At 41.6% G+C, this 11,349-nt stretch overlaps 1 protein-coding gene across 3 annotated transcripts; it reads right to left on the bottom strand.

The window, feature by feature from the left end:
* Window positions 1-1,793: 1,793 nt before the first annotated feature.
* Window positions 1,794-11,261, bottom strand: zfyve27 (zinc finger, FYVE domain containing 27). 3 transcript variants are annotated; one of them, XM_035171668.1, is made up of 14 exons: window positions 10,922-11,260; window positions 9,770-9,997; window positions 9,569-9,639; window positions 9,277-9,463; window positions 8,776-8,871; window positions 7,901-8,013; window positions 7,315-7,433; window positions 6,851-6,922; window positions 6,086-6,106; window positions 5,843-5,863; window positions 4,053-4,194; window positions 3,698-3,744; window positions 3,505-3,586; window positions 1,794-3,384 (listed from the first exon to the last, which is right to left on the bottom strand). In XM_035171668.1, exons 2-14 carry the CDS (start codon window positions 9,994-9,996, stop codon window positions 3,314-3,316), a joined length of 1,269 nt encoding a protein of 422 aa, XP_035027559.1. In that variant the 5' UTR covers window position 9,997; window positions 10,922-11,260; the 3' UTR covers window positions 1,794-3,313. The 3 variants fall into 3 exon arrangements, with proteins under 3 accessions (XP_035027559.1, XP_035027564.1, XP_035027574.1); XM_035171673.1 differs by lacking the exon at window positions 5,843-5,863 and having other exon boundaries at window positions 10,922-11,261; XM_035171683.2 differs by lacking the exons at window positions 5,843-5,863; window positions 6,086-6,106 and having other exon boundaries at window positions 10,922-11,259.
* Window positions 11,262-11,349: the final 88 nt, after the last annotated feature.

Here is an 11,349-nt window from a genome sequence, read left to right as displayed (position 1 = left end):
CAGTCAAAAAATAAACATCAGTACAGCAATAAATAAGTAAATGTGCAATATAAACACAAGGAAAACCTAAATATAAATAGATTAAAAAATAATGTAGACGGTGTAAACTGATTATTTGCATATATTGTGAGCAGAATATATACACAGTGTAACAGGATTGCAGATTTGTCATTGAATTGCACAGATTGAAATGCGCATTACAGTTAGATTCATTTTAACCTGAGTGAGTTTATAGTGAATCCCCAGAATTGGTGCATGTGGTCGACTGGGTGTAGAGCTGCTTGTCTAACAGCTGCAGGAAGGGACGACCTGCAGTTCCTCTACTTCAGACACTTCGGGTAGATCGGTCTGTCGCTGAAGGAGCAGCAGTGCTGTGATGGTGTCCTGCAGGGGGTGGGACTATCATTCCCCTCTGTCCCACCAGCTCCACTGGGTGAAGGGGTGTCCCAGGACCGAGTTGTTCAATTCATTATAAAGTCACGTTACTATAGCTTCTCTACTTTCTCACATGACTGTAGACTTTTTAACCTTTTTGATAAAAGGTGTTATGATTAACATTGCTCTGTTTTAAACATATAATTTTTATTTGTGTGGGAAAGATATTTAATTGGCTTTTCTTGTATATTCATCATTTAGTTTGAATCCTAACTCGTACAGTACAATGCAAAAAAGAGTGTTGTATTGATATGTAGGACCAAGGAAGATCAGAAGCTACACTTTCCAATGTTTTACCTGTCAGGGAAATCCCTCTGTGTATCTAACTGTACGAAATATCTTGGGCACATCATCACTGACAAGATGGAAGATGATGCTGACATGTACAGGCAGAGACGAATGTTGTATGTCCAAGCAAACATGTTAGTCAGGAAATTCCACTACTGTTCTGATGATGTGAAAGTGAGCTTGTTTCGTGCTTACTGCACCCCCATGTATGCAGCCCCATTATGGGGCAGCTACAAAAAGGAGACCCTGCGCAAACTTCAGGTCGCATACAATGACTGTCTGAGGATACTGCTGAAAAAGCCCAGGTGTAGCAGTGCTAGTAAGCTCTTTTGTGACTCAGGGCTAAGCACTTTACAGGCTCTCTTGAGGAACCTGATGTTTAAGTTTATGTCTCAACTTGATGAATCACAAAACTGTATTATAATGATGCTCACAAGCCCCAGGTGCAGCTCGGTCAGATATCAATCATATCTGTGGAAACATTGGTATGGGTGCCTTTTAAGACTCTCATGAATAAGAGTATGTTTGTATGTGTTTATGTATCTGTTTTCTTTTTTCTTTATGGTGTATGTCTTGCTATTGGGTCTAGAGCCTGTAATAAAGTTTATCATCATATACAATAGAGGGTATATCTCAGCCAAGGCCCAACAGTTCCCTTATAAAACCACATTTAAATTCACTAGATCCAGATGTTTATTTGGATCTGCACCAAACTGCACACACTCCTAGATATCAACAAACGACCACGGAGTAAAACGTAACCTCCTTGGCAGAGGTAAATGTGTTACCTTGAAATACTTCTATTGTGATTCATGTGGATTCCTGTGTTTGAAATTTCTAGAAGGTAAATTCCAGTTGCTTAATTTCAGACACAACTGGTACTTTTTATACAGCTTCAGGCAGTAACCAATATTTATTCTTTTTTTTTTTTTTTATCTACAAATTTAAGTGACGTCAAAACATATAAACTTGAACATGTACATTTCCTCAGATACACCTTGATACTTTAATCAAAAAAGTTTTTTCTGTTACTCAGTTGCTTTTAAATAAAAAACACTTACCACTGGGACTTTAAGTTAATGAAATCATCGAGTTTATTTCAATAATGGCTTGTTTTAACAATAAAATATGGGCCAATATATACAGAATTCATCATTAGGTCAAATAATAATTTCCCATTTGTGGAGTTTTAATTTAAATATATTAGATATAGAAGAACAATTTACAGTAACAGCTTATATGATCACAATAAAAGCAAAGCAAACAATTACAATCATCCTTGTCTGAATCATCGTTAAAACAACTTTGTCATCGTTTTGCTGGTTTGCCATCAAAGACCGAGCTTTTGGGCTACAATGCCCCACATTGACTCTTTTAAGTCCCGCTTGCAAGAGTGTGAGGCTCTGATGATGGTTTCAGTTGGTTTCTCAGTCTGTTCAGATGAATTGAATCCAGTTGGATTGACTTTGATACGGTTAAAAGGAGAAGCTCGCGCTGCAGGGATACAGTTTTCTAAGTTGTCACTATGCTCCAAAAGAAAAAGCCAGTTTGACATGTCTACACAGGAATAAACAACAATCGGGTGAAGAATGAAGCAATTTGTTCATAATAAGTAGAATACGGTCATCTACCAAACTTGTCCTCATTCACAAACCACCTTCACCGTGATTCATTAGCATGGTTCACCTCTGGACTTGAGGTCTGGTAAATAACATGCATACCCACAGGAGCCGTGTAGAGCAGTGTGGGTTGCAGCAGGAGCAGATGCAATTATTAAAACATGAAGTCAACCAAAATCACTGGCCTGGAAAAGTTGGACAAACCCAGAAATAATCACACAGAGATGCTGACCAGCTACAGGTCGAAGTGGACTGGAGGACAACAAACGAGTCTTTGAGGAAAATGGTTTTGAATTGCCGGCATGCGCACGCCGCAGCGAGCGAAGCCGAAGGTAGAGCTTCTTATTTTGTTCATCCAAATAAACAGAATTCTGTTTTGTGCAGTGCCCAGCTCACAACATCATATTCATCACCAATCTAAAATATAACCCATGGATATCCAGTGGCAGCTTAGTCTTGTTCGTACAGAGAAGTTCTCTCTGCAGGATGTTACAGTTGAACAGCCAACCGGGCTAAAGATATCCACATTCAAGCGGATTCAAATTTGTGGCAAGAAAAGGTATGTAAAAACAAAACCACCGACATCCAGCAAACCTCCCACTATCACCCAACACCACCAGTACAATCCGGGCCTACACCTTGCATGCTTTATACTTCCCTCGGCCTAGCGAAGGGAAAACCACGGCCCTGGGTTTTTGTTTATACTATTATTTCCTGTCTTAACTCTCATTGATTCATAAGGTCCAGTTCTTCATGGAGAGATGAAAACAGGAAATATGTAACATGTTACAGTAGAAGTCCCATAATGATAAGTAGCTGAGGAGGGATTTGACTGGAAAAGGCAGGACCAACATAGGAGGTATCTTAACAGACATTAAGTGTCTTAATATGAACACCAAGGTGTGTGTGAGGGCTACAGTAACTTTGTGAAGGACCTTCAACTGGCCACCGGGAGAAAAACTGATGCCATGTCACTGTAACTTGATGAGAGAGGAATTACAAGGAGCACAGACAAACACTGTCTCTCTCTGTGCCTCTGGAGCTGAAGAAGAAACAGTAAGAGAATACAATCATCAGTCAGAACACAGATGAGCCAATCTGAATCAGAGTAAGAATAAAATGTTGTAGAATGATCCAGTATCTTTTATTTTTCACTCCTTACCGGTTGCCCCCATGCAAGCTCTCAGCACTTTAAAAGAGCAGCATCGGGAACAGAAGCTGTTGCCACAGTTACTGCAGTTCCTCTGCAACAAGAGACAAGAACGTGTTGAAGAAAAGTCAAGACAAAATCAATCACGATGATCATGTGATGCCTAAATATATCCCAGATTCTGGTCACAAGTTTTCAGACTCACCCTTTTCTTCAGCACGGAGAAGACAGCGTTGCAACTCGAACAGTTGCCTTTGGAGACAAAGAAAAACAAGTAGAAAGAGTACAATGAAATCTAGTACATAGTACTAGTACATAGACCTGCCATACAAGCCAGGAGCCAGTCAGATCTACCTTTAGCCTCAGCGTACCCTCAGGTTCAGCTTTTGACGTTATTGCAATTAAAAAGCCAAAAACTGTTCCTGGTCTCTAAGGTGTGCAACTGACGTAGCAGCAGCAACATTAACTTAACTTACCACCAACATCAATATAACGTAAAGCACACTTCCAAATTGGCAACAAGTATAATGAAACCAGTGGCTGAGTGGGAGCAGACTGACCTGTGCTGCTGGTGGGGTAGCGTTTACGCAGCTTCTCTGTCAGTTTGGACACCTTGCTGCGAATTGGTTCGTTGCGGCTCAAGAGGCCATTTTCAGAGATGGTGTCGTACTCTGGGGCCCCGTGAGGCCCTTCGTCATCCTCCTGAGCGAGAGAGAGAGAAAGGAGGGGGGGAGAAAGGAGGAAGGAAAAGGGGGAGTTATGTACTGTATAAGCAACAATCATCACAGTTGGTCTTTAAGAGTGTGGAAACCTGGCCGGGAAACAGAGCAGGCAGTCCGGCAAAACTGGAAGAGATTTTGAGCATTTCAGCAAGTTCGACAAAAAGATGTTTGGTAAATAAATCAAGCAGATCAATGACAAGACGTAGATGGAAAATACATGCATTTACAGAAAGAAAAAAATGCTGAGACTATATATTGAATATGTATAATGAGTGCTGTTTATATCTCTACACCCGCCCAGATGTTCCACAAAAAAGACCTGGTCTATTTCCAAACTTTCTTGAGGGTAATGCCTTGGAAAACCAGGTTAGTGCAGCCCAATCCACTAAAGGAGAAACCATTGACTTGATGGGTACAAGATGGTAACGGGCCACTGGTGGTGTGTGTGCAGCACGTGGCGGCTGTGTGGCTGATCTGCTTCTCCTCACACGTCTGTTGTTCACACTGGGAGCGTGACTCCTGCAGAGCTGCTACGTATCAGCTGCGTTCCTGATGTGGAGCTGCTACGTGAGGTTTTAGTATGACTACAGCATTTCCTTGAATAAAAGCAGCCTACATGCTCAACTAAATGCAAGTTCTGTACATTATGAAGCTTTGCATCTTCCTGTCCTGCAAATATTTCACAACAAAAACCTTGATAAAACAAATGAATGGATTCAGTCAACAGAATCGTTTACTTTGACACAGTTACAGGAAGCGTTGCAAATATTTATATTAACCCTAACCCTGAACTTCAAAAGAGCAACGCCGCTCAGGCACGTCTCATGCGGGCAGTGTGGCTGCTCTAACCCGATAACATGGGCGAGGAAATGAAAAGCAAGACATTCCACAACGCACACACACACTGTTCTCCTTGCTAAGGAAATCCATCCACCTCCTGTTGAACAGTAGATATTCAAAAAAGATGAAGGCAACAAACTATTCAGAATATGGAAAATATATAAATCCTCATGCACCAACTCTTGAATGTATCACATGTTGTGATTGGTCAAAGAATATGGCTCTTGGCACATACACTTCAAATCAAGTTATTACCTCCACCAAGGAGGTTATGTTTTTCACCCCTGTCAGTTTGTAGTTGGTTCGTTTGTTGGATGTTTTTTTTAATCAGCAGGATTAAAAGAAACTTGGGGGAAGCATGGGACAGGAGCTAAGAAAGATCCATTAAATTTGGGTGCAGATCAGGGGATTGATATTTATGACTTCCTTTAACAATTGACATTTTCACCAGTTTCCCAGGGACTAAGTCAAAGATCTTGATGAAAACAATCTGGCACATTTAGGCAACTGATATGTGTTGTTGTGTGAAATTTGGTGCAACTTGATTGAATTTAAGGGACTGTTGGGCCTTGGCGGAGGTATGAGATCTACTGAGGGACATTCTAGCTAAAACTGGCTTTTGGAAGGAAAAGCTGATTTCACTAATGTCTCATGAATAATGCCAGTCATGCAGACTAGAAATGAAGGAGCCTGTATGATGGGACTATTGGAGACAGACGACAATAATGGGCAAACACATGAAGGCATAGAGGGAAGGATGGATGGAGGCACTGGGGTAATCCACTTACCACTAAGACCAAAGGGGTTTCCTTATCACGATGCAGAACAACACACGAGAACAATGTTACTCACAAATGCAGATATTCAGTGCGAGTATAAAAGGAACAAACCGAACCCTTCAACAGAGTAAAGCAAGAACTTAACCACCTCAAACAAGTGGACGACACATGAAGTTCATGTGGCGAGAAGTTCTACAGCTTACTGAGTGGAGGTGCACTGGCCTCTTCTAAACAGAGGAGAGCGACACTCACCTGCAGGGAAATCGAATGTTCCTGATTTCAGAGGAAGGCAGATGAAAAAAAAAAAGAGGAGGTATGATTTTTTTTTTGTGATGCATGCTTCAATGACGTTTCAAATTTGTAAATAGGAGGAAGAGACAAAATACAATTTTTTTGATATCTTATAAATAGTGGGAAATACAGACTACAGCAGACGGGACACATTTTCAGGAAGAGTTCAAATGTGCTTTTTCTTGTTGAGAATTAGAAAAAAATTATCAACACCAAGCTCATGTCTGTTAGCCTAGCTAAGCACAAAGACTGGAAATGGGAAAAACTGCCTGTCCAACATGAATAAACCCCTTATCTTATTTGTTGAATGGAAGAAAATAAGTGCACAAGAAATAAGTACACAAGAAATAGTTTTTCTGATTACTGCCTGTAATCAGAAAAACTGTGTTTTTGACAGAGATTATACAAACATAATATGATGTGTTAATTCGAGCCAGGCTAGTTTTTTCCAGTCTTTATGCTAAGATAAGCTAATCAGCTGCTGGCTCCAGTTGGATAACATTGGAACCAATCTTCCCATTGAATTCTCTGCAAGAAAGCAAAGACATATATGTGTATTTTACCTTATTAATCCAACATTCTTTTTGGATGATCATTAATCAAACAAAAAATATCAGTTGCCCTGATAATCTGAAATTCCCACATCAGATGTGTTATTCTTAAGAATAAGGCCACCAGTAAACGAGTGATTGCAATGTGGACATATTGGTTTAGAGAAGTATTTACCTCAATGGCATCTTTAAATTCATCATCGGGTTCTGCTTCCTCAGCCTCCTCTACACTGCCAGGAGACAGGTCCTGTCATCAAACACACACGCAAGCACATAAACACTCAGCTGCAGAGTGTACTACAAACAGTCCCAGGATCAGCACTTAGGACAGTGGTCAGGTTCTGACTGAGCATCTGAGCTTTTCAGGTAAACAGGAGGATTCTATCAAATACAGAACATTTTATTCATTTTGAGCCCGTCCTCCCGCCATTGCTGGAACATAAAATCACAACAGAAAGGAGTGGCTCGATGGAGAGAGAAAATCCATGCACGGCTTTGTGTTACATTACTGGATAAATACATTGAGAGCATGGGATAAACCGGATAAGAAGCTTACAGTCATGGTTGTTTTTAATGTAAATCACAACCACTGAGGAAATCCGTATTTAACCCTTCATACTCTTTTCACCTTCCTCTCACCTCCAGACTAGTCGGTGTGGGGGTCCTGTCCAGCAGATTTCTTTGTTCCTGTTCCTCAGACAAACGCTCTGAGGCCTTAGTCTGGCCCACGTGGAAGAACTTTCTGAGGTCCAACAAAACTGGAAGCAGAGGAGAAACGACCCTTTACTTTTCTTTCTTAAATAATTCTTCTGCTTTCACACATGCACCGTAACCCTTTCCAGAAAATACCCAGAGGAAGTGTGAATGCATATGTGTGAATCAGTTGCAGAAGACATTAAACAGACTTAACCTTGCCAGCTCTTTAGTGCAAAGTCTGCGTTACGGCTGATTGAGCCGAATAGAGCATTGTCCGTAAAATTCATAGCAAGCAAGTGAGTTGATGGTGTTTGTACCCAACCTCCTGCATGCTCCACCCAGGCACCGCTCTCACTTAACCCAAGTGGAACACTTCCAGAAAGTGTGAATGCTGCGGACTATCTCCTTTTGTGTGCTGAATGTGTGAAATTCCAGGCAATGTCTACATCTGATTCTCTGGACACTGTCAGGAATTCATATGTGAAAAAAAGGCAACAGTTAGTGCTTCTTTCAGCCAGGATCAACTGACCTCTGAAGAAGTCTCTGTTGCACAGGAAGATGGCGCTGTTGAGCCCAGCCAGCACCCAGCCCACAGGAACAAGGTAGAGCAGACACACCACTATTAACATCCCTCCATAGAACCTGAAAGCAGATAATACAAATGTCAGGTCACAGTCATCCAACCATGTGAGTGACTGATCAGCCACTACATTGCATTTAATGCTATAATGATGTAACAACTGACCTGGGTCAGAGTATTTCACAGCTGTTTACATGAGGTATCTAACATAAATAATCCACTGATATTACTATATAAAAGAACATACCCCAGTTAGGTAACATTAGCTTACTATTATTACTAATAATTATTATTACTGCATGTGTCTATTTGATTATGCCGACACCAAATTTTTACCATAAATTGCAATTTTATAAAATAAATAATAATTGTAAATTGCATATTTCATTTCCCTTTCTTTCCAGTATTAGCTGGTGTTAATACAGTAAATTTGGCAAATGAATCAACACAGAAACAAAGAATTATCTATTTGTTAATAACCGTCGCTTAACTAATCAGTGATCAACTAACTCAACTACAGGTGACACTGTCCATTTGTGTACTGGATTTAGATAGTGCTTTCTCTAATCTTATCAACTACTCAAAGTGCTTCACAGTCAAGTCGCTTTGAGCCATTCTCACAAACATTCATTCTGTATGCAGTATCACACACCAATTCAGCCATCAGGGGCAATTTGAGGTTCAGTATCTTGCCCAAGGAAACTTCAGAATGCAGACTGAATGAGCTGGGGGTCAAACCACCGACCTTCTGCTCAGTGGATGGCCCTTGTTACCTCCTGAGCTTGTGTGCGTGTGTGTGTCTGCTTGTGTATGCAGATGCAGACCTTGATGATTTGGTGTGATTATCCCAGTGCAGGACCTTTTCAATAGCTTCTGCTGACTGACAGGCAGAGGACAACATGTCGTCTAGATGCTTCAACCTGGTGAAGACAGAAAACACCCAGCACACAAAGATTACAAGGACAAAGATAGCCCAAACACGAACATGTCATGAATGCAGTTTGTCCCAAAGGGACATCCATTCAACCATCAGTTAGTAAAAAATTTTAAAGCAATAATGAATTATTTCTTTATGTTTAAGGCATTAGAACCTGGTGTAACCAATAATTGTTTACAAAATGAATTATGACATGGATGTGAGAAACAACACAGGAAAGAATGGACAGCGCTTACTCCAAATATTTTTTCCAAATAGATTTCAGATTTGTCATTTTCTGAGTAAAACAAGACACAAACTACTTATTTTAAAGAAATATTAATCAGTAAATTGAGAAAATCATCAGCAGGTGAATCAATAATGATTGATCGTGTAGAATCTGTCTTACAGGTCTTTTACTTCCAGCATGGCCTCCTGTTTGGTGAGATGCACCGTCTGCAGGTCTCTGCGGTGCACAGTGTAATAGCTCCTCTTCTGGAGCTCAGCTTCAGAGGCTCTGCCCCCACACCTGTCCTGCCGGTAACCCAGGGCAGCAGGCGCCAACACTAACGCCACAGCCACTGAGAACCAGCCCGCTGGCACCAGAGAGGCAGACACAACAGTATGTTCATAAATTAGAGTGTGTTTTAAAGCACGACACAAATGTTTGGTCAATATTAACTCCTTATGCCTCATCTTACCTTCATTAACAGTGCAGAAGAAGACATTAAGAAATATACACACGAGCAGAGAGCACACCGGCATCTTCCATCTGAGAGATTAAAACATAAGAAAACAAAGCTGACGATATTGAATACTCCCAATTTAAACATGACTGCTTCATTACACAAGCAATTAAATCACATGATGCTCAAACAAGCTGCAAACAAACAGATACACACCCGAGCAGGAAGCGGCTCAGCTCCATTGCTTCTGCAACTGGTTCTAAAAACAGAGCGATTCTCTTATAGGAAACCACCATGTTGTGGAGGTCAAAGTGTGGTATACACCGAGGGCTCCCCAACTCAGAGGCGTCTGGAGACTCTTTGGACAGGGTGTGAACCAGCTCTCCCCGTTCGCCTGTACCCTGTGAAGGGTCCTGGGATGTTCCGCTACTGTGCATTGTCATTCTGTGAAGAGTTAAACACAAGAAATAGTGGTGTCTGGTGAATTGACAGTGAAAGACTGAGACTCTGCAGTATATTCTGTTCTGTTCCAGAGAGACCAGACAGGAAGGCGTGAGCCATACAAATCAATACTGTCTGTGCAGAAGGCAGGGAGATGCAAGGGATCTATTGGCAGAAATGAAATATAAAATCATCCTAATGAGGTTTTCATCAGTGTGACATCACCCGAATGGGAGAACTGTTGTTTTTATTACCCTAAAATGAGCCCTTTATATTTACGTTGGTAGCGTGTCCTCTCTACGGAGGCCGCCATTACACTTTTCACACCTTTTCAGTTTTTAATTATAATCGAAGGCCACCACAGGTTCTCCTTCATGCTTGGAGGGGTGAGGTGAGGGGTATTCAGCTGCAACATGAAACCTCACCACGAGATATCACTAAATCCTACACATAGAACCTTTAATGTAAACTTTGAATGATGCACCTGGTCAGAGGGTTCCTCATACAAGTTTCAGCTTTAGTTCTCTGATAATCTTTCATATACAATGAGAAGAGTAGTCTATGTCATCAAGAGAAAGTGTGAGAAGGTTTTCTGTAAAACAAAGTGTGGGTGCACCTGAACGCATCACTGGAGTAGCTTGTTATTCAGGGTCTAGATTCCATACTTCATGTAATCTAAGCAGTACTCTCTGTGCATGTGCTCATAGCTTAATGTGCGTGTGTAATTGTTTACATCTCTTATTATTGTAACAACGTGTGGAATCAAACTATTCATCGTGACCGTGAACGGCCACATCTCAATAGATCAGCTGCTGTGGCCTGTGACGTGTTGTCAGTAACAGTGGAGTTAACTTGACCAGCTGACAACAGGACACTGTGGATAAACTGATCTAACATCAGCTGCCGGGCCTGAAGGAGACAACTAACCCGGAGCTGACAGTCCAACCACATCCAGCTTGTGAGGCAGCAGCCTGGAGGAGCTCAGGCGAAACTAGCGAGTCCCACCGACATCAGCCCGGAGGAAGTAAGAGCCTGACCCGGCCTGGTCAACATGACAGCAGCCCGGACTCCGGCATGAGCACCAACCGGTCAAAGCGAGGCGGTCCACGGCAGTGTCGGGTTGGCTGCGGAGAAACTATTATTATTATTATTTAGTTATCTTTGAGAGTGCACGACTTCGTATCGCTGTTAGCTTTGTTATTAGCTCCGTGTAGTTCCGGGAACGTCCGCTTCCGCCTTTCATCCAGGCCGAAGCGTTGATCGCAGAGAAGACGATGCAAACTGGCGAATGGGTCTATGGTAGTCGATCACAGAGCAGGATGGTCCTCGGCTGCAGAAATAAATAAATACAAAAT

This window comes from Hippoglossus stenolepis, chromosome 2, assembly GCF_022539355.2.
Source record: "Hippoglossus stenolepis isolate QCI-W04-F060 chromosome 2, HSTE1.2, whole genome shotgun sequence".
Classification (NCBI taxonomy): Eukaryota; Metazoa; Chordata; class Actinopteri; order Pleuronectiformes; family Pleuronectidae; genus Hippoglossus; species Hippoglossus stenolepis.
Note: the sequence above shows the minus strand (reverse complement) of the source record. Positions and strands in the feature narration are given on the sequence as shown.

Coding starts and splice junctions, on each gene's coding strand:
- zfyve27 (XM_035171668.1), bottom strand. CDS start 9,996: ATGACAATGCACAGTAGCGGAACATCCCAGGACCCTTCACAGGGTACA. Junction 8,872..9,276: donor ATGCTGGAAGTAAAAGACCT/GTAAGACAGATT, acceptor TGTCTTCACCAG/GTTGAAGCATCTAGACGACA. Junction 8,014..8,775: donor AATCACACCAAATCATCAAG/GTCTGCATCTGC, acceptor ATCTGCTTTCAG/GTTCTATGGAGGGATGTTAA.